Source organism: Callorhinus ursinus, unplaced genomic scaffold (assembly GCF_003265705.2).
Source record: "Callorhinus ursinus isolate GAN/ISIS: 27379988/994484 unplaced genomic scaffold, GSC_fseal_2.0 scaffold45, whole genome shotgun sequence".
In the NCBI taxonomy this organism is placed as follows: Eukaryota; Metazoa; Chordata; class Mammalia; order Carnivora; family Otariidae; genus Callorhinus; species Callorhinus ursinus.
The window spans coordinates 168,822-190,939 of record NW_027397107.1 but is presented as its reverse complement, the minus strand read 5'-3'; the positions used below and the strand labels follow the sequence as shown (position 1 = coordinate 190,939).

The window sequence follows — 22,118 nt, the reverse complement described above, 5'->3', positions numbered from 1 at the left end:
GAATACCGGAGTCCAGGGAAGTGTCATCAGTGTTCACAGCTCTCCCTTGATGCCACTTCGGGGTTTTAGTTATAAATTAGGTGAGTTGCAGCCTGTTTGTTTTGATTTGATGTGAGTTGTCTGATACATTTTCCAAAATACCATTCTGTAAAAAAGCTTGTGTTTAGTATAACTTCAAAACTGCAACATCTCTTACACAAGTAAGTCCCCACAGAATGTGCTTGTATGGTGATGATGATGACCCTTTTAAGCAACCTGCAACAGACAGTTAAAGGAGACCGGGCTGTTACATGTTATGGGACATTTTATAAAGTCACGTCTGCAAATGGTTCATTTTGTTTCCCTCCAGGTGTTGATCACTGATCTCTGAGAGCCACTACTTACCTGTCCCAGGTGGCCAGGTGGGGATTAACAATTGTTAATCCAACAGTGGCAGGATCTTTTTACCAGATTGGTGCTTTTTTCACTAGGATATCCAGTATTGTCATTTTGAGGAAAAACATGATTTGGCAGCATGTATTACAAGCCTTAGAAATGTTCATTCTCTTGGACTCAGGAATATGACCGAGCAGTGTATCTTTAGGACATGATTAGAAATGCACAAAAGATTTATGTATGAGGATATTATTAAAGACAAAGAGTTGTGCATTTAAAGTGAAAGGGGGGCTCAGTCCTTGAAGCATAGTGCGACTCTCCCGCACTGGCGTGGGGACCCTGGTGGAGGGCCGGGTGGGGATGGGGTCCGGGACTGCAGCCTCCCCACCTGTGCACCCCGCTTCCTTGTTTTCCTGCCTCTCGGGTTGCAGCCCTTCCTGAGTTCGAGCTCCACGCTGGGGGTAGAGATTACTTAAAAAAAATGAAAGGGCAGGTTACAAAACAGTCTATCTAAAGAAGGCACTGTGGGTGGAAAGGGGCTGGTGTGGACCTGGTAGCCCTGCCTCTTCATCTCTCAAGTTTCCAGGTTCAGTCTACACCCCCATCCCCTCATCCCAAGAAGAGCAGAGAGTAGACAGACCCGTGGAGGGAAGTCAGGAGCTGTCTGGGGAACAGCAGGCTGAGGGCCTTGAGAGGCCAGTAGGAGTCACGTTCGGGTTGTGGGAAATGGGAATCAAAGTTGGTCTGACACCCTGAAGGGATTTCCAGACAAGAAAGCCCCGGGGGCCTCCATCATCCTTGATGAGAGCGGAGCTGGGAAGAACTTCACTGACCTGGGAAGGAGGCCAGCTTGACAGAGGCTTGGGGAACCCCTAGGTGACCAGGCCAGAGGGTCCCACGTGGACCCCCCCCCCCGGGGGAGGTTGCTGTACCCGCAGGGGGAGGGGGGTGATGTACCCGCACCGGAGGAGGGGGGCACCGACAGAACCACGGAGACGCACCGCAGGCCACAGCTCCGGCCCGCCGAGAAGTCCTGCCTGGCGCCCCGACCCCCGGGTCCCCCGCCCAGCGGGCACCCGGCGGTTTCCTGCAGGGGAGGACCGGGCCGCCGGGGCAGGAATTCCGGCCCGACTGCCAGCCCCGCTCTTGGCACTGGGGCCCGACCTTGGCCCCGGTCCGGGAAGCCGGGGCCGCCCCGTCGCCCCCCGCCCCCATTTGCTGCTCGGCCCGCCGGCCTGGGCGAAGGGGCGTGTGGACCGCGGCAGGACTCCCGGCGGGACCCGGCGCAGCCTCCTCGGGCCGCGCGGGCGAAGGCGGCCCCGGGGAACGGGCTCCAGCGGCAGCAGGACGGAAGGCGAGGGGAGAGAGAGCAGGACGCCCCGAATCCCGGGGGAAACCGCCCGCAGAGCCGCGGGGGGCGCTGGACCCAACTGCAGGTGCCATTCAGGAGCAGAAAGCCGGCCGAGCGGCTGTCCGCCAGGGGGCGGGGCAGAATCTCGAAGAGCCAATCAGAAACATGAATCTCAATTTCGTAAGAGGTAGCCGGATTCTGAGTGGATGACCACCTAGAGAAGGCGGGGCAGGGATGTGGAAAGCCAATCAGATGCCCGATCCCGCCGGCCGGGGCGGGGCGGGGCGGTCCGCGGCCCAGCCTCTCCTCCCAGTACTGTGCGCTGATTGGCGGCGGGGGATCTCGAGGGGCCAATCAGAAGTCGGGGCTCGCGGGCTCTGGCTGGCGGGGGCCAGGGCAGGATCTAGGGCAGCTGGGGAGCGGTGTCGCTTCAGGATCGCGGGTCGCTGCGGGTGAGCTGGCAGGGGAGAGCGGGGACCGCCCCGACAGCATTGGGGGTCCACCGGGGTCCCTGTGGTGCGACTCTCCCGCACTGGCGTGGGGACCCTGGCGGAGGGCCGGCCGTGGGTGGGGACGGGGCCCGAGGCTGCAGCCCCTCACCCGTGCGCCCCCGCCTCCGACTCGCCCGTGGGGACGGGGTCCGGGGCTGCAGCCTCTCACCCGTGTGCCCCCGCCTCCGACTCTCCCGTGGGGACGGGGTCCGGGGCTGCAGCCCCTCACCCGTGCGCCCCCGCCTCCGACTCGCCCGTGGGGACCCTGGCGGAGGGGCGGCTGGGGGTGGGGACGGGGTCCGGGGCTGCTGCCACCTCACCTTTGGGCCCCCGCCTCCTCGTTTTCCTGCCTCTCGGGTCGCCAGCCCCTCCGTGGCCCTGGCTCATCCCACTTGCCCTCCTGCCGCAGCGGGAGGACCCCCGGAGCCTCCGGCGGCCCAGGGTGGGACCCTGGGCTGGGCACAAGGGGCATAAACGTTCCCTGGGTATGACCCCGCTGTTCGTCCTGTGAGGAGGGAGCAGAAGCATCGTGGGAGAAGGGCATGTGTGCAGGGCATCCTGAGTAGAATCTAACCAGACTTTGTAACATCTGGCCAGGAGGGCGGAGAACCCAGAATAACTCGTGTGTTTCCTCCTGGATGCCTTGCACACAGGGCAGAGTTGAAGGTCCAGACCCACTGGGTGTGGGACAAAGGTTATGGGATTCAAGGGTCGCCCGTTGGGCTTGGAAAACATCTGCTTCTTGGATGTTTTCTGAGAAGCTCAGTAAAGCCCTCTGGCAGCAAGTGTAGACCAAGCACCTCCAGGATTTGGATTGTCTTCCTTGTCCCCTCCATACACCCCAGACATTCGGGGACACAGATGACTCTGACAAACACATCTCTTTCTTTGTGTTCATTTACTTTCAGGAGCTGACTTGATCTGTGCCATTAGTTTCATAATTTGAGTCCTTATATACAAAGAAAAAAGGCAATTTTAAGCTTAAAAAAGAAGGAACTGTAGAAGCGTAGAAAGTCAGAGCTTCAAGGGACTTTCAGGGTGGATCTGTCCAACTCCTATTTAGTGGAGATGTGACTAGTCCACAGTTTCGGAGTCTTGGCAGCATAGCTGCGACTAAAATACATTTCGTTTCTCCCGGCAGAGCAACAATTTCTTCCCTCCAGTTTTTTTTTTATTGTGGTAATACACATTTGACCAGCACAGCTACTTTTTATGTACCAGACTGTCTTTTGATGGCGAGAGCTGCCAACATTGCTTTCCACTCTTTCAGAGGCTTCGCGAGCCCCATTCGAGGAAGGTCTGGGAACATTTTCTAGGCTGGGAGGGAGACTGGCCACCTCAACTCGCCTCCTAGGTTCCTTCTATCTTTAAGGATTTATAATTCATATCAAATTCTGAATTATTCTGACATCCTTAACACTTTAGGAGTTGAAAAACTATGAATCCAATTCATCTTGGATTTAAACTTTCAAGTATTTTGAATTTAAAGTATTGCGAATACTGGCCTTATATCAGTTTGTAAATCTTCAGAAGGAATGTTAAAATTTCATGTCAAGTCTTAAAGCCCAAACAGTGTGATAGGATTTGTTGGTTCCCAGAAGTTTCCAGTGTAAGGATTATGTTTTGAAACCCCGTTCAGGCTTTGTCACAACATCGTTAGTGAACAAAACCAGAAAGCAAATATTCTGGTCAGAAAGTAAACATGAGAAGTGATTGGCAAGAATGCAGTAACTATGACCGTGGTGGAAACTGGCCAGTGGCGGGAGGGGCTGGTCGCAGGCTTCCAGGGGGTAGAAATCACTTCGGGAAAGAGGATCTAGGCAGGCAGGGAGGGGGAGGGGAATGGCATTTTAGGTTAATATTCTTTTTTTTTTTTAAAGATTTTATTTATTTATGGGTGCCTGGGTGGCTCAGTCATTAAGCGTCTGCCTTTGGCTCAAGCGTCTGCCTTCAGCTCAAGTCATGGTCCCAGGGTGCTGGGATCAAGCCCCGCATCGGGCTCCCTGCTCGGCGGGAAGCCTGCTTCTCCCTCTCCCACTCCTCCTGCTTGTGTTCCCTCTCTCACACATAAATTTATTTGACAGAGAGAGAGGGTACCAGTAGGGGGAGGGGCAGAGGGAGAGGGAGAAGCAGGCTCCCTGCTGAGCAAGGAGCCCGATGTGGGGCTTGATTCCGGGACCCCAGGATCATGACCTGAGCTGAAGGCAGATGCTTAACTGACTGAGCCCCCCAGGTGCCCCTTGGCTAATAGTCTTGTCATCACTTGAGTCATCAGGCAATAGACTCGGGGCTGAGGCAGGGAGGGGGTCATATGGGACAGCCCCGGGGTTCCTCCCTGAATTTTATCCCCCTCTCCTCGCTGGAGTAAGGTGAGCTTTGGCTTTCACAGACCGGAAGTGATTAGACAGTCACGGGCACAGTGTGATTTTGGTAGCTCTGAGAAAGTCCTAACACCCCACCCACCCTCAGCCCCTTGTCCTTGCCAGTGTCTCACAGGGACTTTTTTTTTTTTTTTAAGGTAAAATTTACAAGCAGTGAGATTCACAGATCTTATGCTTACTTAAGTTTTAAGTTTTGACAAATGTATACCTCCACGTGGCCAAAGCATAGTGGAGATGTAGAAATGTTCCTCCGGAAAGTTTCCTCACCCAGCTTCCTGCCAGAAGCAGTAGCTGTTCTGATTTCTGTGGAAAGAGCTAACTCTTGTTGAGGTTCTTCTTATATAACACTACATCCCTCGAACAGCAATCAGAATCATGCCCTGAAATGCAACCCACCCCCAAGATGTTATTAGTTATTTACCACTTAGTATGAAGGGAGGATTAAAGCTATTTTGGAAAAAGAGGGAAGTGAGGATGCAAGGAACTTCAGTATTTGGTTCTTGAAGTATGTTCAGAAGCCCTGCACTGCTGTGCCCGTATCACGTAGGTGCTTTTGAGGGATGCTGAGTGTGTGCATTTTTTTTTTTAGTTTTTTTTTGAGTAGGCTCCACACCCAATGTGGAGCCCAACAGAGGGCTCGAACTCACAACCGTGAGATCAAAACGTGAGCTGAGATCAAGAGTCAGGCACTTAACTGACTGAGCCACCCGGGCACCCCTAGATTTTATTTTTGAGCAATCTCTGTACCCCGGGTGGGGCTCAAACTTACAACCCCGACATCAAGAGTCACACACTCTACCCACTGAGCCAGCCAGGCAGCCCCATAAAACTGCCCATAATTTTTATTTCCAGCCCTTATTCTGCTTGGCTGTAGAAAACTTAGTCTTTACAATTTAAGGCAAACTGAGTCAGTTCAGTATTAATTCATGTACTTCAGGATTCTACTGAGGTCAGGGTTCTTTGGCATTCTCAGTCTATAACTGCCTCATGATGGTTGTTTTGAACAGCTTTTGAGTGTTTCACTGTTAGGATATTTGTGACCATGAGCTAACTTGCCTTGTGTTCCAGAGGCCCTCTAAGTGCATCTTGGCATCTCCTCCAGTGCTTCTCCCGGTGCTCTGAGCACCAGCCCACACGTCTATACTGGAAGTGTGCGCGGTGAGCTAGATGGTGAGCTTGTAACTCAGAAGAACTTGTGGACAACAGAGTAAGATCACTGTATTTGAACTTATGTTTTAGCCCCAAGCTGATGGTAACGTAGTCAAAGGGACAGAACCATGGGTTAGGAGTCTTGAGAGCGGAGTCTTTACTGTAACTTGGTGTGTCTCGGCAAGGTGCCTCACCCGTGGCGACCTTGATTTCCCCGTGAATACAGTTGCTGGGGGGAGCGGGGCAGGAATTGGGCTAGGGGATGCCAGGTGCTTTCCTACCTTCTGTTTGCAAGGTGAGTTTAAAAGTAATCTATGATACAAAAATATTTATTCACAGGCCGCCTGGGTGGCTCAGTTAAGCATCTGCCTTCGGCTCAGGTCATGATCCCGGGGTCCTGGGATCGAGCCCCGCATCGGGCTCCCAGCTTGACTGGAAGCCTGCTTCTCCCTCTCCCACCCCCCTGCTTGTGTTCCTGCTCTCGCTATCTCTGTCTCTGTCAAATAAATAAATAAAATCTTTAAAAAAATATTTATTCACCTGCCCAAACACCTACTTCTTTATGCCATTTAGTAATTTGATTTTTTTAACTTTATGAGTGAAAATTAATAAGTAGTATGGAATCAATATTGAGCAAAACGATGGGCCTGTCTTAAGAAAAACCATTTAAGTAAACGTATTCATTGTGTGCCCTCTTCCTAGATTGTTTGTTTTCCCTAGACATAATGTCACGTGAAGATGATCAGCAATCGCAGGCTCTTGCCAAACCTACTTTCAGTGACGTACAAGCCTCTGCATTAGTGGAATCGGTATTTGGGTTAAAAGTTTCCAAGATCCAGCCGCTTCCTAGCTATGATGACCAAAACTTTCATGTGTGCATTTCAAGTACCAAAGACACTACAGATGGGCCAACTGAGTACGTTCTCAAAATAAGCAACACCGAGTCCAGCAAAACTCCAGAGCTGATTGAAGTGCAGAATCACGTCACCATGTTTCTGAGAGCTGCTGGGTTCCCAACAGCCTCTGTGCGTCACACTACGGGAGGCAACCTCACCTGCCTCGTGTCCGTAGGTAAGAGCCCACCAGCTCGCTGGTCATCCCTGTCCACATACATTACTGCATTTTGGCTACAAGGAGAAATACCGAGAATGGGTTCGTAGCTCCAAGTGTAGAAGTGGCTATTTCTTCAGTGGCCCCGGGGAAGCACAGCATCCCCAAAGTGCAGACTGGGGGCTCTGATTCAGAAGTAGTTGGAGCCCGGATCTGCTGTGACTCTTCACCTTAGAAAGGACTTGACCGAGGAGCCTGGGTGGCTCAGGTCGTGATCTCAGGGTCTTGATCTCGGGGTCATGGGATCTAGCCCCATGTCAGGCTCCACGCTCGGTGCTCCGCCAGGAGTCCACTTGAGATTCTCTCTCTCCCCCTCTCCCTCTGCCCCTCCTGAACGCATTCTCTCTCGCTCTCTCTCTCAGATAAATTAAAAAGAAAGAAAGGACTTGATGAATGCGTCACTAAGGGCACATGGAGTTAGGGGAAGTTTTTTTTTTTTTTAATAGAAAAATAATTAAACATTTTTACTCATCAGACCATCTGTGTATTTTGGTGCTGTGGAATAGCAGAAGGAACAGAGAACTAGAAATCGGGGATTTCCGATCCCAGCTCTGTCATTTTTGTGTGGGTGACCTGGGGCACACCACTTCACATTCCTAAGACTGCACTCCTCATCTGTGGGACTCAGACCCTTTTCCCTCTAAATGCTAACATTCTAAGATGAGCCTGCAGTCAATGCAGAGCAGTCCTGAAATATTTTAAAGGCTGGAGATCCTGCTGAGCTGGTCACCCATTCTGTCTTGCTCTGCATCACTCTGAACAGCGGGGGCCCACGCCCGTCCCCGAGGAGGAGCTCTGCCCTGTGCCAACCCTCAGGCTTTTCCCAGCTGGCCCCTGCAGGAGCCTCGGAAGCTGTCATTCCTCCTATCACACTGTCCTCAATGGAAACACATGAAATGCATCTTAGCCCCATTCTGCAGCAGGCGGTTGATGTTTAGGGCTGCGGCTGCGGCGCTGTTGGTGTGCGTGTGGCCAGCTCCGGTGCCCTGGGGTCCGTCCGTCTGTCCGGCCCCACTTCATGGAGTCCTGCGGACTCACTGCAGTGAAGCACGTGTATTGCTCTTGTTCTGTGACTTCTGTGATTCCCCGCGGTCATAATGACCAAGGCAGGACAGCCCCCGGCCGTTTTCCTGAGAACACTTGACAGGATGTGCTTGCATCCATCCAGATGGCGGCTCTGGAGTCCCAGGCTACCTGGTGAGGCTGCTGTCGTACCTCCCGGGAAGACCCGTTGCCGAGATCCCCAGCAGCCCCCAGCTGCTGTATGAGATTGGGAGGCTCGCTGGCAAACTGGATGAGACCCTGCAGGTAGGACGTGGCAGGCTTAGCTTGTTTATAAGAATTGTTTATTTGTTTAATTTTGATTTATTTTACTTAATGAATAAACCCAGGGTCAGACTCCCCTCTTATGTCTGGTGCCTCCTGAGGGGCGTTGGGAAGGGAATAGGGCCGCCGATGCGAGAATTTCACGGCTGCGAGGCCTCTTTCTGGCCAGGCCTGCGCTTCACTGGTGTCTTGGCAGATTGCCCACGTTTCTAGACAGCCCCTGGTGTTCTCTGTGCTGCTCCCTGAAAGCAGTCTGTACTCACAGTCACCCAGCGAGGTGTGGTGAAGCCGCAGCTCCGTTACACGTGGGGCAGAATGGCGCATGTTCAGGTGTTCTGTTCTGTAGAAGCGATACCGTGGATGACAGGTATTTCCCTGGAGCCGCCCACGACTCCCCTCTGACGTGCCAGGCTCTGGGGGAAGAGTAATGGTCCCCCGTCCTAGCTGACACACACCACATGCTAAGAAGTAGTTTGTATGAGCAAAACATTTCCAGTCCCTCGTGAATCCCGCTCATTCCACACTTCACACCGCTCTGGCCCATCGGCCCTCCGTTCTTGCCTTGACTGTCCTCACTCACCACCGTAGCCTCCCTGCATTCATGCTTTTCCTCTAATTTATTCTTGATCCGACCATGGGAACCCGTCAGTGGCTTCTCGCTGCTTCAACGTGGAGACCAAGGTCCCCGTGTGAGGCCCCGCGAGCCCCGTCCTGCCTGCGCCCCCTCAGGGCTTCCATCCATCCGTCCGTCTGTGCCCCCCCCTCCACCGCTTCTCCCCGTCCCTCCTTGTGGATCCCCGATGGGGCCATTCTGTCTCACACATCTGTGCACGTGCCATTTTCTGAGCCACCGGGACCTTTCCCCGCTTAGCCAAACTCCGCGTGTCCTTCAGCCCATGGCTCGGGCATCACCCCCTCTGTGAAATGTCCCCTGGCCCCCTCTCTCCCCATGCTCCTCCTCTTGGGACTTCTGAACTTGGACCTCCTGTCTCTGGCCTTACTGAGCTGTGTGCGAGTTATCTGCTGCTGTGTAACAAGCCACCCCAAAACTTATGGCTTCAAACATGGATTTATTTCTCATGTCTCTGTGGGTTGAGTGGATCTTCTGCTCTGTGGGGTGTGGATTGGGGTCACGCGTGCAGCCACACTCAGCGGGAAGCTCAGCCCCGGGGGCAGGGGGCTGCGGTTCTTCTCTGCGTGGCCTCTCATCCTCCGGGATGGCCCAACGTCCTCACCACGTGGCTGCTGGTTTCCAAGAGAGCGAGACAGGGAGCAAAATTGTAGATGTACAGTGGTCAGATTATAAGACACATTATCATGTATGATACTAAGGAGTTTAGGGAGCTTGGAGGGTTTTTATTTTTATTTTCCTTTTTTTTTTTAGTTTAAATTCAATTAATTAACATATAATGTATTATTAGTTTCAGAGGTAGGGATCAGTGATTCACCAGTCTCATATAACATCCAGTGCTCATCACATCACATGCCCTAGCCTGGAGAGTTTTTAAACAGGCAAAGATTTCGACTTTATAGCACTTTGTGGACCGATATGGTGAACAGATTGGCAGAGAGCCAGACTGGATGGAATGCATCTAGGAAGCGAATGAATAATCAGATAAAAGCTGATTGAAGGCTTGAACCAAGGAAAGGTTCAAGATATATTTCGGAGACAGAGCCAACCAAATTTGGTGATTGATTTAATGTTCAGCAATGGGAGAAGGAGGGGCTGAGCAGGGCATGGATTCTAACCTGTGTCTCCTGGGACACAGCCCGGAGCACAGGGAGGCAGCGCTCTCCCCCAACATCAATCCCGAGGCTATCCCGAGGTAGCCTCCGTAGCCTAGAACAAAGGGCAGAGGGATGAAGAGGGGGAGTATCAGAGATGGGGACTGGCAGGGGCTGAGATCTGTGGAGGCGAAGGCTTCATGCCTTGGAGGAAAGCTCACCAGCCTCCGCTGACTTCACGCTGTGCCCCCCTCATGGCTACCGGGTCAGCCTGCCCACAGTTTCTTCCCCTCTGGCTGAGATTTTAGAAGATTAAGGTGGAGCCTTAGCAGGAGCTGAGAGAAGGGGTGGGGCGGCAGTAAGATTTAGGAGATTGTTATGCTATCTGTCCCAGAGACTTGATGTTTACAATCTCCGGGGAACGAGTGGAGGAAATTCTTGGTGGCTCTCCGTCACAGTCTGTGTACTGAAAGTGTTTCTCATAGGCAGGGTATGTGAGGTCTTGCTGGTTCATCCAGTCTGACCGTCTGTGCCCTTCCTCTGGGGTGTTTACATTTAACGTAGTAGTGATGACCCCCTCCGACGTTAGGCTTGGTGCACCGAAGGCCAGAACCTGCAACGTCCACATTCAACAAACCTGTGCTGGGCACCCATTACGTCTGAGGTCTTTATTTATTGCATGTCTTCGTTTATCAAAGATGGCTGCGAGGCTGCTGTTGATGCTCGGATTTTACTGTTCAGGAGACAGATCCTGAGATAGTAAGCAGTAGAGCCTGCTGAAACCCGGCCGTGTCTGACCCCCGGGCTGGATCCAGGTCCTCTCCCATTTCTCCTTCCGGAGCCCGGACCCTCTCCTGCGGGCTGCATGGCTAACAGCACCACCATTTTAGGAGTGGACCCAGAACCTTCCCTGGGTGGACCGGTGCTCCCTCAGAAGCCTGACAACAGCGTTCTATTGTACTTTCTTTAAAAAATGAGAGTAAGAAATACGCATGGTAAAGCTTTCCAACAGTGCGAACGGGGTGAACATTTTTCTCTTCCCTGTCATGTCCACTCTTACACCCCCAAAGCACAGCTTCTAGCAGTGTTTTTGTGCTTACTGTGCGGAATGTTCCTGTGACCTGGACTGGCCCTCAACGCGCCGTGTGGTCAGGAGGGTCAAGCCGTGTCACATGAGGATAACCTGGCGCTGGGAAGGTTGACTCTGCAGAGAAGGAGACTCCGGGGGGCAGGAGGGCCATCTGGGACTATGTGGCGGCGGTCAGGTGGGAGACGGCCCACGGTCACCGCTGGAACCTGGGGCACGGACGCTGGTGCAGAGACAGAGCTCAGCTCAGCAAAAGGAAGCTCGCAGAGCTGTTCAGGCGTAAAAAAGCACCCCCTGCACGAGGTGCTCCAACCAAGGCTACTTAGCAAGGACGTGGTGGTGATAGTGGGGGTCTAGAGAATGGATGTTAAAGTCAATTGAGAGGAATGTCTTTAAAGAAGTAGAATAAAATACAGAACACCAGAATACATCATGTGTGATAGTCCACGTACTGTTTTCAGAGACTTGCTTTTTCTTTGTATATGGTGCCTGTCTCCTGGGTTGTCCCGTAACGTATCTTTCTTGCATGAGAAGTCATGTCCAACAAACTGAAAGGTGTTCTGCTGGGTGGCCGCCCAGGCGCCTTCAGGTGCTCCCTCAGCCCACGGTGAGTACTGACTCACCTGATCATCCAGAACTCAGTTTCCCCTTCTGTGCAGTGATGGTCAGAGCCATTTCGAACTCCAGATAGAGTGGCCCAAGTCTAAAGGCCCTGGCCATTCTAGAATTTTCTATCCAGAGAACATTCATTTATTTAGCAACTATGGCTTGAGCAGTGAGTTTTGTGAACCAGGCACCATGGTAGGTGCAGGGGGCGAACAGACAGACCAAACACGGAGCGCCGGCCCTTCACGGGACTTACGTTCCAGTGAGGACAGACGGTAAGGCCAGAGGGTGAACTCTGGAGAGTGTTAGCAACACGTGCTAAGAGCTTGGGAAGAAAACACCAGCGGAGGAGAGGGATATGAAGAGCTGGAGAGAGGGCTGAAGCTTCAGACGGAGTGGCCATGGGGTGGAGGTGTGCAGGCGTGGTCTTGGATGGCAGGGAGGCCATTGTGGTTGCAGGAGAGTCCTCGAACATAGTGGAAGGTGAGGGCAGACAGGTAACAAGGGGCAGGCCGTCTGGGGAGAACAGAGTTCTTTCTGACTGTCTCCAACTCCTGCCGGGATTCCGGGGAAGCCCCATCACACAGCTGCGAGGACCAAGCGAGATGGGGACGTGCTCTCAGAGTGACGAGGTCCTGCTCAGATGTGCAGTCAGCACCATCCTGTGGGGGGTTAACGGAGCACGTCGGACCAGGCCTGGGAGGGCGGTCTCTCGCCCACCCAGCTGTCCCTCGTGGTCGCTCTAACTGTCCAGACTCTGAGAGTTTCTTGTCTTTGATTTAGAAATTCCATCACCCACAGTTAAGTAGTCTTCATCGGGAGAACTTCATTTGGAATCTGAAAAACGTTCCTCTTCTGGAGAAATATCTGGATGCCTTGGGCCAGAACCGAAACCGGGAGATTGTCGTACAGGTCATTCAGCTGTTCAAGGATGAAATCCTGACCAAACTAAGTCATTTTCGAGAGTGTGAGTATCCCCCTGATCAAGTAAGTGTTTTTCTTGCTATTTAAATTGTCAAGTTTCAGAGCATCAGAAAAGTGTGAAGATACAACTTAGTTTTACCAAGTCTTATAATTTTGCCGTGTTTGCTCCTGCTGGTTTTTAAAGAATAGTACTCTTACTTCCCATAAAATTTCCACATCTGAAATTTTCTCTAAACTTTACATGATCACACCTCTTTCCTCCCTACGGAATTTGCACATGTTCTAATAGCGTTACTACATACATGTTCATAAATTATGTGCAGTAATGTTTTGCATCTTTTCCATTGTCAGATGGTATCAGACGGTGTTACTGTTCTGCAACCTGCTTTTCTTGGTCAACATGTTTTCCAGATTGATCCATGTCATATATGTAGTTCCAGCTCATTTAGTTCATTATTTTAACTGCTGAATAGTATTCCACAGCATGTATGTACCATAGTTTATTTGAACGTACTGTGCTATTTTTGGTCTCTTCTCTTGTTGATAGAATTTTAGGTTGGTTCCCATTTTTTTTGCTACATCACGGGGCTCTGGTGAGCACACTAATGCGTATCTCCTTACGGACGTGGACGACAGTTTCTCCAGGGTGGAAGCAGCTTTTGATGGGGCATGAAGCACGGGTCAAAGGACAAGGAAGGAAGGGGCACTTGCAGCAAGCCTGATGTGGGCAGCAAGCTCCCTCTTGCCTCTGCTTTCAATTGTGCTCAGCTCCGGCTGCCATCACAAAGTATGGGTACGGAGGTGGGGCTTAAACAGTGGGCACAGACTTCCCACGGTTCTGGAGCCTGGAAATCTGAGGTCAAGGTGCCAGCACGGTCAGGTTCTTTCCCAGGCTCCAGCCACCTTCTCTCTGCATCCTCATGTGGTGGACAGAGAGCACCGTGCTCTCTGGTGTCTCTTCTTAGAAGGGCACTAATCCCATCATGAGGGCCTCACCCCCGCAAAGACCCCATCTCCAAATACCACCACACTGCAGGGGGGGCAGTCTTCAACATATGAATTGTTGGGGGGGCAGTCACAATTCCATCCATAGCATTTACTTTGTGTAAACATAATGCAAGGTGGTAGCATAAAAACAGAGTTGATTTCCCCCCTCAAATCTGCACCCCCAACTCATCTTCGTCTCATTAAAATGGTATCCACCATTCACCTTATTGATCTAGCCAAAAACCTGGGAGTTGGCAGCCTTAACTTGGTTTTTTCTTGCACACCTCGCATGCAGTCAAATTCTACCAGTTCTAATTTTACTTTCTCCCACCCTTACTACTACCGCTTGGCCCAAGCTGCCCTCATCTCTCATCTGGGTTATTGAATATATGATGTCATGCATGCCGAGGTAGGACTGCTAGGTCATAGGACACGTCTACACCCAGCATTACGATACGACGTCAGTTTTCCAAAGCGGTTGCACGACCGTACGCTCTGCTAGCAGAGGGTGAAAGTTTCGCTGCTCTACACCCTGCTGTCATCAGACATCTTAACTCCCACCAATCCGATGTGAACGTAGTGACTTCTCACTGTGGTTTTACTCTACATTTCCCTATTTACTGGCCATTTGGATAAACTCATTTGCGAGGTGCCTAGTCAAGTCTTTTGTCAGTTTTTCTACTGGGATTTTTTTCTCATTGATTTTAGAAGTTCAAAATATTTTCTGGATACAAATCTTTCGTTGGTTATATGTGTTGCAAATATTTTGTCCCATTCTGCAGCTTGCCATTTCACTCTCTTTATGATGTGTTTTGATGAACAGTCTTTAATTTCTTGGTTTCAAACATATCCATCTTCTGTTCCATGGTTAGTGTTTTGTGCCTTGTGTAGACATTTTTCCCTACCTTGTGGTCAGGAAGATATTCTCCTATGTTATCTTACTAAAGTGTTATAGTTTTTGCCTTTCATTATAGGTCTATAAGCCTCTAAAATTTACATATGGAGTAAATTTTTCTTATATGGCTGGTAACTTTTTCACCAACATTTATTAAAAAGCTATCTTTTCTCCCTTTGTTTTGCAGTACCACCTCTGCTATAAATCAAATCTTTTGGGGGCTCTCTATTTTATTCCCCTGTTCTATTTACCTGTCTCTGTTCCCAAACCACACTGTGTATCAGCTAGGCAAGGTTCTGCTGCATAACAAATAGCCCCCAAATTATTGTGGATTGCAATAGCAAAGATTTAGTTCCAAGTCCAGCTGTATGTCCGGCATGGATTGGTCGGGGTTCTGTTCTATGTATTCTCACTTTGGGATCCAGATGCGTAGAACTTTCACCAACTAGAGTGTTGCTGTAGTTGGGGAAAGAGAATGTAAGACACTGTACACCTTCTCTTATGTCTCCACCCTGAAGTGATGTCACTTCTGCTCATATGTCAAGGGCCAAAAAAAGTCACATGGCCATACGTTATTATTTTTGTTTCATAGCCAAGTTTGTTTAGATTTACTCATATGTTGGTTTCACATCTTTCAGCACCTCAAGCTTTCTGCCTGGTGTCATTTTTTTCCTGCCTGGAATACCTCCCTTAGAATGTCCTCTAGTGCAGTTCTCTAATGGTTAATTCTCTGATTTTATGTGTCTGAAAATGTTTTTATTTTCTCTTCATTTTTGAAGAATATTTTCACAGCCTATAGGACTTTGGGTTTCAGGGTTTTTGGGTTTTAGGGTTCCAGTGTCTCCTAGCTTCTCCATTCCTGCTGAGAGGTCAGCTGTCAGTCTGCAGCTCCTTTGAAGACCACCTGCCTTTTCCCTTTGGGGTTCTTGTAGGATGTTCTCTTTTTCTTAAATGATTTTTTTTTTTCTTAATATGCTTGGGTTTCTAAAATCTGTGTGTGGATATTGTCTTCCATCAGTTATGGGAAATTCTTGCCAGCCCCATTCTCCTTCCTCCTTTTGAGCTCCAGTTAAGTTCATGTTCGGTCTTCTCACTGAATCTTCTGTCTTTTCTCATCTGTGTGTCTGTGTTTGTGTGTGTGTTTCATTTTTTCTGTGCCCATGCTGCATTTTGGATAATTCTCTAACATGTCATCTAGTTTACTGATTCTTTCTTAAGTTATGTCTAGTCTGTTATACCCACCCACTGCATTCTTAATTTCTTTCATTATGTTTAACAGTTTTAGAAGTTCTTTTTTAATTAAAAAAATTGTTTAAATTATTTTTTGTTTTAATTCCAGTATAGTTAACATGCAGTGTCATATTTGTTTCAGGTGTACAAGATAGTGATTCACCATTTCCGTGTATTACTCAGTGCTCATCACCATAAGTGCACTCATTAATCCCCATCGCCTGCTTCATAGTAGTTCTTCTGGTTATTTTTCTAGAATCATTGCCTTGTGTCCAGAGAACATACTGTATATCAGCACACAAGGAAATAAGGCACCATGAGCAAGAGCCAAAAGAAACTAACCTGAGGGGCCCCTGGCTGGCTCAGTCTGTAGAACATGTGACTCTTGATTTTGGGGTTGTAAGTTCAAGCCCCATGTTGGATGTAGAATTTACTTAAAAAAGATTAAAAAATCTTAAAAAAAAGAAACTAACTCAAAACTGAACTAAAGACTTTGGTAACTAGAATGACTTGACATAGAATGTATTCACACAGCAGCCCAGTTTTGCATTTGGTTTCAAGGTTCTGCTTTTGTCCTTCTGCCTCTGTGGACCCACAGCAGTCTGACCAGTGGACTGGGAGCAGATTTGTCATCCTTTTATGAGTTTGGAAGGTCTTCCACTGCCTTTCGCATCATGTAGTGAACCTTCTCCTGCACCCAGCAGGTAGCACTTCCAGTTCCGGTTCTCCCAAAGGGGTAAAGCACATTGCTGACCTGGAGCACAGGAGACAGACCTGTGGCTGCATTCCTATTCTGTGTTTTAGTATATAGATCAATCTTGTTTTTGAGGCTGGCTGTATCTTTATTTTCTCTTTTTATTTTCATCATTACTATGTATCAAAGAATGAATTCACTCTGGCATCTTGATCATAACACCTACTGTTTCTTTAATTCTCAAATTCAACAACTTTTGTCATTTTTTCCCCAGGCATTAACTAGCTCTATCATTTCTTGATAGGCCATTGGACATGTGGATAGAAGCAATAAAATGCTTGCATAAATACAGATTGCATTCACGAAGTAACATATTTCATTGATTCTAAAATCCAATTTGACTGTATAAGATGCACCATTACTTTACCTCTAAGGGAGAAAAAACATTGCCAGTGAAACCATGACATAGCATCAATTGTATAATGCCTCCCAATTTCACAAATGTATAGTCTAGAATCTGTGGTTTACAATAATGTTCATTGTTTCTGCATGTTACCCACTGTGCTAAATTACTTAAGCATGATTTACACAATCCCAAGTCACATAGAAGAATTTGGCATTATACTCAGAAGTGAATGTTATGGACTTTCTATCACACACTTATCATACAGTACATGACTAAATGCTTCATGCTTATGGATGCCCTCATCTCTTCCTAATCCTTAGCCAGGGTTTTAAATCAGAATTTCTCAGACTCTTCCTGATAGAAGACAGGTATGGTTTTTTTCCCCCAACCCACGGCAGCCTGCTGCATGATCCTACTGTTCATGACAGGTTCATAGCTTGCACCACATAGGACTTACCATGTGAATCCAATAACACCAAACTGGTCTATACACTGTTAATGGGATACGTCCACTGATCATGCTCTTAGATGACAAATTGCTATAAACACTCTCAATTTCTGTTTTTATCTCGTACACACTAGTAAGAGTTTGTGGACCTGCACTGACCACAGACCCCCACTTTGAGTGGTACTAACTTGAGATATCAGCATCTAATCTAGTAATCAAAAGACTGGGAAAATTCAGAATTATTTGTCATCAGAAATTTTTTTTTGGAAATCCTAGGTTAAAATAAAGACACATCTGGCCCATTCTAGGACTCTTTCTTTTTCTTCTTCTTTGTTTTCTTTTTTTAAGATTTTTTTATTTCAAGCAATCTCTACATCCAACATGGGGCTCAAACTCACAACCCCAAGATCAAGAGTTGCATGCTCCACTGACTGAGCCAGCCAGGTGCCCTTAGGACTCTTTGTTTCATATAATAATATAAACATATGTATATTCTTTTTAAATATTTCTGGTTTGGGGCAGTTCTGCCTCTCCCTTCACTCTGCTAGCAGTCAGAACCAGGTGTTTGCAACGACCACAACCTGCATCATCTGGCCTTATACTGATTAGAAGTGAAAGCAAATACAACCATTGAAATTAACTGCTTTTTCCCCCTTTCAGAGGAAATTCTTTCCTTTCAGGAAGAATAGGGTTTGACTGTACCTCTGACTGCTCATCCCATTTGAGTGGCCATGCCCGAGAAACAGGAAATGGGCAGAGAAGGAGCTGGGGAATTAAACGTTTGTCCATGGCTTGATTTTTCTCCTTGTAGGTATCAATCATGGAGATCTTAATGACCATAATATTTTAGTGGAGTCCAGCAAGTCAGCCTTTGGAGATGCCATATATCAAGTGTCTGGGATTTTGGACTTCGGCGACATGAGCTATGGCTACTATGTGTTTGAAGCGGCCATCACCATCATGTACATGATGATTGAGAGCAAGAGTCCCGTACACGTGGGAGGTCACGTCCTTGCGGGGTTTGAGAGCGTCATCCCACTGACGCCCGTAGAGAGGAGCGCCTTGTTTCTACTCGTGTGCGGTCGCTTTTGCCAGTCCCTCGTCATCGCTGCGTACTCTTGCCAGCTACATCCAGAGAACAAAGACTATCTCATGACTACCGCGAAAACCGGGTGGAAGCACTTGCAGCAGATGTTTGACATGGGCCAGAAGGCTGTGGAAGAAATCTGGTTTGAAACTGCCAGGTCCTACGACTCTGGGGTCTCCATGTGACCTGGGAACCTTCATATGAACTCCGATCATGAAAAACCCAAGGCGACCAAATCTAATTCTACCCAGGATTTCCCTGCACAGTGAGAAATGAACTGATGGAACAGACCAGTGCCTGTGAAACCACAAAGGCCTTCAAGCAATCTCACGACCGCTCTTTAAATTTACGCAAGTGACCCCTGAGCAGGCACGTCTCTCTGGGGGTCCAGCTTGCCTCGTGTATAAAACATGCAGAAGGATGTTTGGAGTCAGATCGTCTCTCAAGGACTGTTCCAGCCCTGAGCTGAGTCCCTGTGCTAAACTTTGAAAGGAACACATGTGTATGGATAGATTCACATATTTTAAAAATTGGGCGTATAACAGGCACCTGGATAACACAGCACAAATTCTGTGAAGCCTCCTCCCGTCGCTCCATTTCTCTAGAACCCCACTGTTCTTGTCTTCGTTATGGCACGTCACTTGGTATCATGGAGTATGTCAGTAGCCTAAGAGGGCAGAGACTACATCAAACTATTTTTTCGTCTCTCATCCCTTTTTTTTTATACCTGATACAGCGCTTTCCCCCTGGTTTCAAAGGATATTTGCAAAATTAAAGTATGCTAAGAGAAAGGTGTGAGAAGATAAGGCACAGACTAAGATACAGACAGTGTTCATAAGAAAAAGTGTTAATGTGCTTGAGAGGGCAGTTGAAACTGGACCTCTAGAGATGGATGCTGGAAGACACTGGGCCTGCAAGGAAGCCAAGAAAGACCTCTGGGCAAGGCCCCCAACTCCTGAGTGAGGTACCTAAACATCACAGTTAGTTTTCAGATTGACACTAAGAAAGTCTCTAAGCAGATATTTTAAAATCGCTCTCATTTATGGTTCTTTTCATATGAGTATGTAATGTTGGTGAACCGTAGCTCACCGTGTACTTGACGTTCATTACACTTCTGTTTCCTTCGCTGATTTCTCTTCATGTCTCCCTTCGTATGATTTATTAAATGGCTCTTTACTTCTTCTTGTGGGTTTGTCCGTTCTCTGAGACGTCTCAAGTCTACAAGCCTGGCCATTCAAACACCCTTTCAGTGTTGTCTCTTTCAATATATGTGAACGACCACTGCTTCTCTGTCTGTGGAGTCGCCTCGTTAGAGGAAATTCAGGTGTAGTTGATAGGGGTTTATGATGAATAACAAAGACACTCCTCTCTCCCCTACCATTGAGGAGATTACAAGGGTTTTAGAGGCTTTGTCCCAGAACCGGGACGAAAACCAAACTGTATTACTTATTATATCACAGTATTTTACATGCATTATCTCATTTCATCTCCACAACAAATCCCCGAGAGAAGTAATGCAGTGATTAATCCCCATTTTCAAATAAGGAATTTACTTACAGAGCCAGGGTCCCAGTCCTCTCCTTCTCCCACCCACCACGCATGCGCGCGGGAGCACCTTTATATCGGGATCAAATGAGATCACTCACATGAAAGCACTTACACTTCTGAAATTTAAGGCATTGTGGATAAGATTTTGTCATTCCTGGGTCTCCTGGGTGGCTCAGTTGTTAAGCGTCTGCCTTCAGCTCAGGTCATGGTCCCAGGGTCCTGGGTTCGAGCCCCGCATCGGGCTCCCTGCTCGGCAGGAAGCCTGCTTCTCCCTCTCCCACTCCCCCTGCTTGTGTTCCCTCTCTCGCTGTGTCTCTCTCTGTCAAATAAATAAAATCTTAAAAAAAAAAAAAGATTTTGTCATTATTTTTTTAAAGTAATCTCTACCCCGAACGGGAGGCTTGAACTCTCCACCCCAAGATCAAACCCACAGAGCCAGCCAGGTGCTCCCATTGTTTTTTTTAATTTAGCTTGACTCTTCAGGAAATTGGGGACCAGAAAAATGAGCAGAATCTTGGATTTCACCCCCAGACCATTGTTCATTCTCTTACAACGTGAAACTCTACAGATCTCCTTCTTACTTGGGTTCTCCTTCACTGAATTCCTAATGCAAATATTGCTGGCCACTATCTTGATATTTAAACACTCACTGCCTGGCATTGGTAGTTTACCAGTTGGTGTTTGTCCTAGTTTATCTCCAGTCAGTCAGTTCTGTGTAGTTTTAAACTCTGGAGGCATAGGGCTGTCTGGCTTGCTCAGTCGGTAGAGCCTGTGACTCTTGATCTTGGGGTCATGAGTTTGAGCCCCACATTGGGTGATTACTAAATTTAGTAGATTACTAAAAATAAACAAACTTAAAAAAAAAAAACCACCCACGTCTTTGGTGGCATAAATTGAAAAGTATTTATCTCCTGTTCTTAGCTCCATGCCAGGCCCCTAGCACACCCTTAATAAACTGCTGGAATGAATGCATTTCTACAAGAGTCAGTCTCTGGTCCTTGCAACCACTGAGGAGAAAACCCATTTCTAGATTTGGGGATCAGTGCCCTATGCACACAGCAAAGACTCTGCTCTTGCAAGTGGTTTTTTCTGTCCGGGCTCTTATCCCCTCCAGGCTGCAGAAGAACCTTACTTTCCGGCATTCTTATCCTTAATCTTTCCAACCTACGTCCATCCTTTTTAAAGGCAGATAAAAACTCTAGGTGTGTATATTGCTGTGTGACAATTTAACCAAAAACTTAGTGGCTTAAATCTCAATCACTGGTATCTCATGGATTCTGCAAGTATAAATTCAGACAGTGGGACAGCTGGTCTCTGCTCCACAAATGCTTGGGCCCCTGGTTGGGAGCTGATTTGGGTGTTGGTGTAAATTCAGTGACTGAGGACTAAAACTATCGGCAGCAATCTTCACTCACGTATCTGGCAGGGGATGCTGGGACCTCGTCCGGGCTGGTGGCAGAACACCTCTCCATGTTCTAAGAACGACCATCCCAAGAGGACAAGACATCTATCATCTATCATCTTTTATGACCAACCGCTGGAAGTCATACGGCGTTACTTCTGTTGTTGTCACAGGCCCACCCGGATTCAAGGCAAGGGGACACAGGGCCTGTGAATGGGAAGCATCCACACCATGTTGTGAAAGGAACATGTGGGATGGGACACCGTGAGGCCTCATCATCCTAAAACATCGCTTTAATGCTCCCCGTGACCTACAGAAAAAAAAAATTCTGGCATTGAAGGCATCCTACAAATTGGCCTCAAGTGCCTTTCCTCCTTTACTTCCATTGTTGTCTCCTTCATTCTGATCAGGCTCAACTGCTCTGTCACCCAAACTAGTCAAACTCATTCTTCCTTCTGCCCTTTTTCTCACCCAGTCGCTCTTCTGTCGACCTGAGATTCTGCCTCTCACATAACTCTTAGTTATCACTTGCCTAAGTCTGCAGAATGAACTAAGGCGGCAGGGATCCTCGGAGTTACACTTGGGCCTGAGGATGCACAGCGGCCGTCGGGGTGGGGCCCTCTGCCATTTTGCCTGGCTCACCTCTTTTTATGCCCGGGAAGCAGGAATGACTGGGGAGGTCTCAAAATACAGCTCATTCCCAGACTACCTCTTCTTCAGAGTCCAGATCCCCCAGGAGTAATTTTTCACCCAACATGAAGAGGACAGAGTCCCTGCCCTCTAGGCCTCTCCGTGGAGGAGACTATGAGCACATGACTCCAGAGTAACCCAGATCTCGTCAACCTTGCAACGCAAGGCAACTTAAACCATGAACAGCAGGTGGTTGACAGAGGGAC

General features: G+C 48.5%; 1 protein-coding gene across 5 annotated transcripts; it reads left to right on the top strand.

The window, feature by feature from the left end:
• The first annotated feature begins 1,810 nt into the window (after positions 1-1,810).
• Positions 1,811-20,151, top strand: HYKK (hydroxylysine kinase). 5 transcript variants are annotated; one of them, XM_073882126.1, is made up of 5 exons: positions 1,811-1,913; positions 6,450-6,818; positions 8,026-8,165; positions 12,385-12,568; positions 17,997-20,151. In XM_073882126.1, exons 1-5 carry the CDS (start codon positions 1,892-1,894, stop codon positions 18,455-18,457), a joined length of 1,176 nt encoding a protein of 391 aa, XP_073738227.1. In that variant the 5' UTR covers positions 1,811-1,891; the 3' UTR covers positions 18,458-20,151. The 5 variants fall into 5 exon arrangements, with proteins under 5 accessions (XP_073738227.1, XP_073738229.1, XP_025748925.1 ...); XM_073882128.1 differs by lacking the exon at positions 1,811-1,913 and adding an exon at positions 2,105-2,178 and having other exon boundaries at positions 6,468-6,818; XM_025893140.2 differs by lacking the exon at positions 1,811-1,913 and adding an exon at positions 2,105-2,178.
• Positions 20,152-22,118: the final 1,967 nt, after the last annotated feature.

What these genes read in the sequence shown, in the direction of transcription:
- HYKK (XM_073882126.1), top strand. Translation starts at nt 1,892, where the DNA reads ATGAATCTCAATTTCGTAAGAG. An exon ending in GAATCTCAATTTCGTAAGAG is followed by an intron (nt 1,914 to 6,449) that starts GTAGCCGGATTC and finishes CCCTCTTCCTAG; the next exon opens with ATTGTTTGTTTTCCCTAGAC. An exon ending in ACTAAGTCATTTTCGAGAGT is followed by an intron (nt 12,569 to 17,996) that starts GTGAGTATCCCC and finishes TTCTCCTTGTAG; the next exon opens with GTATCAATCATGGAGATCTT.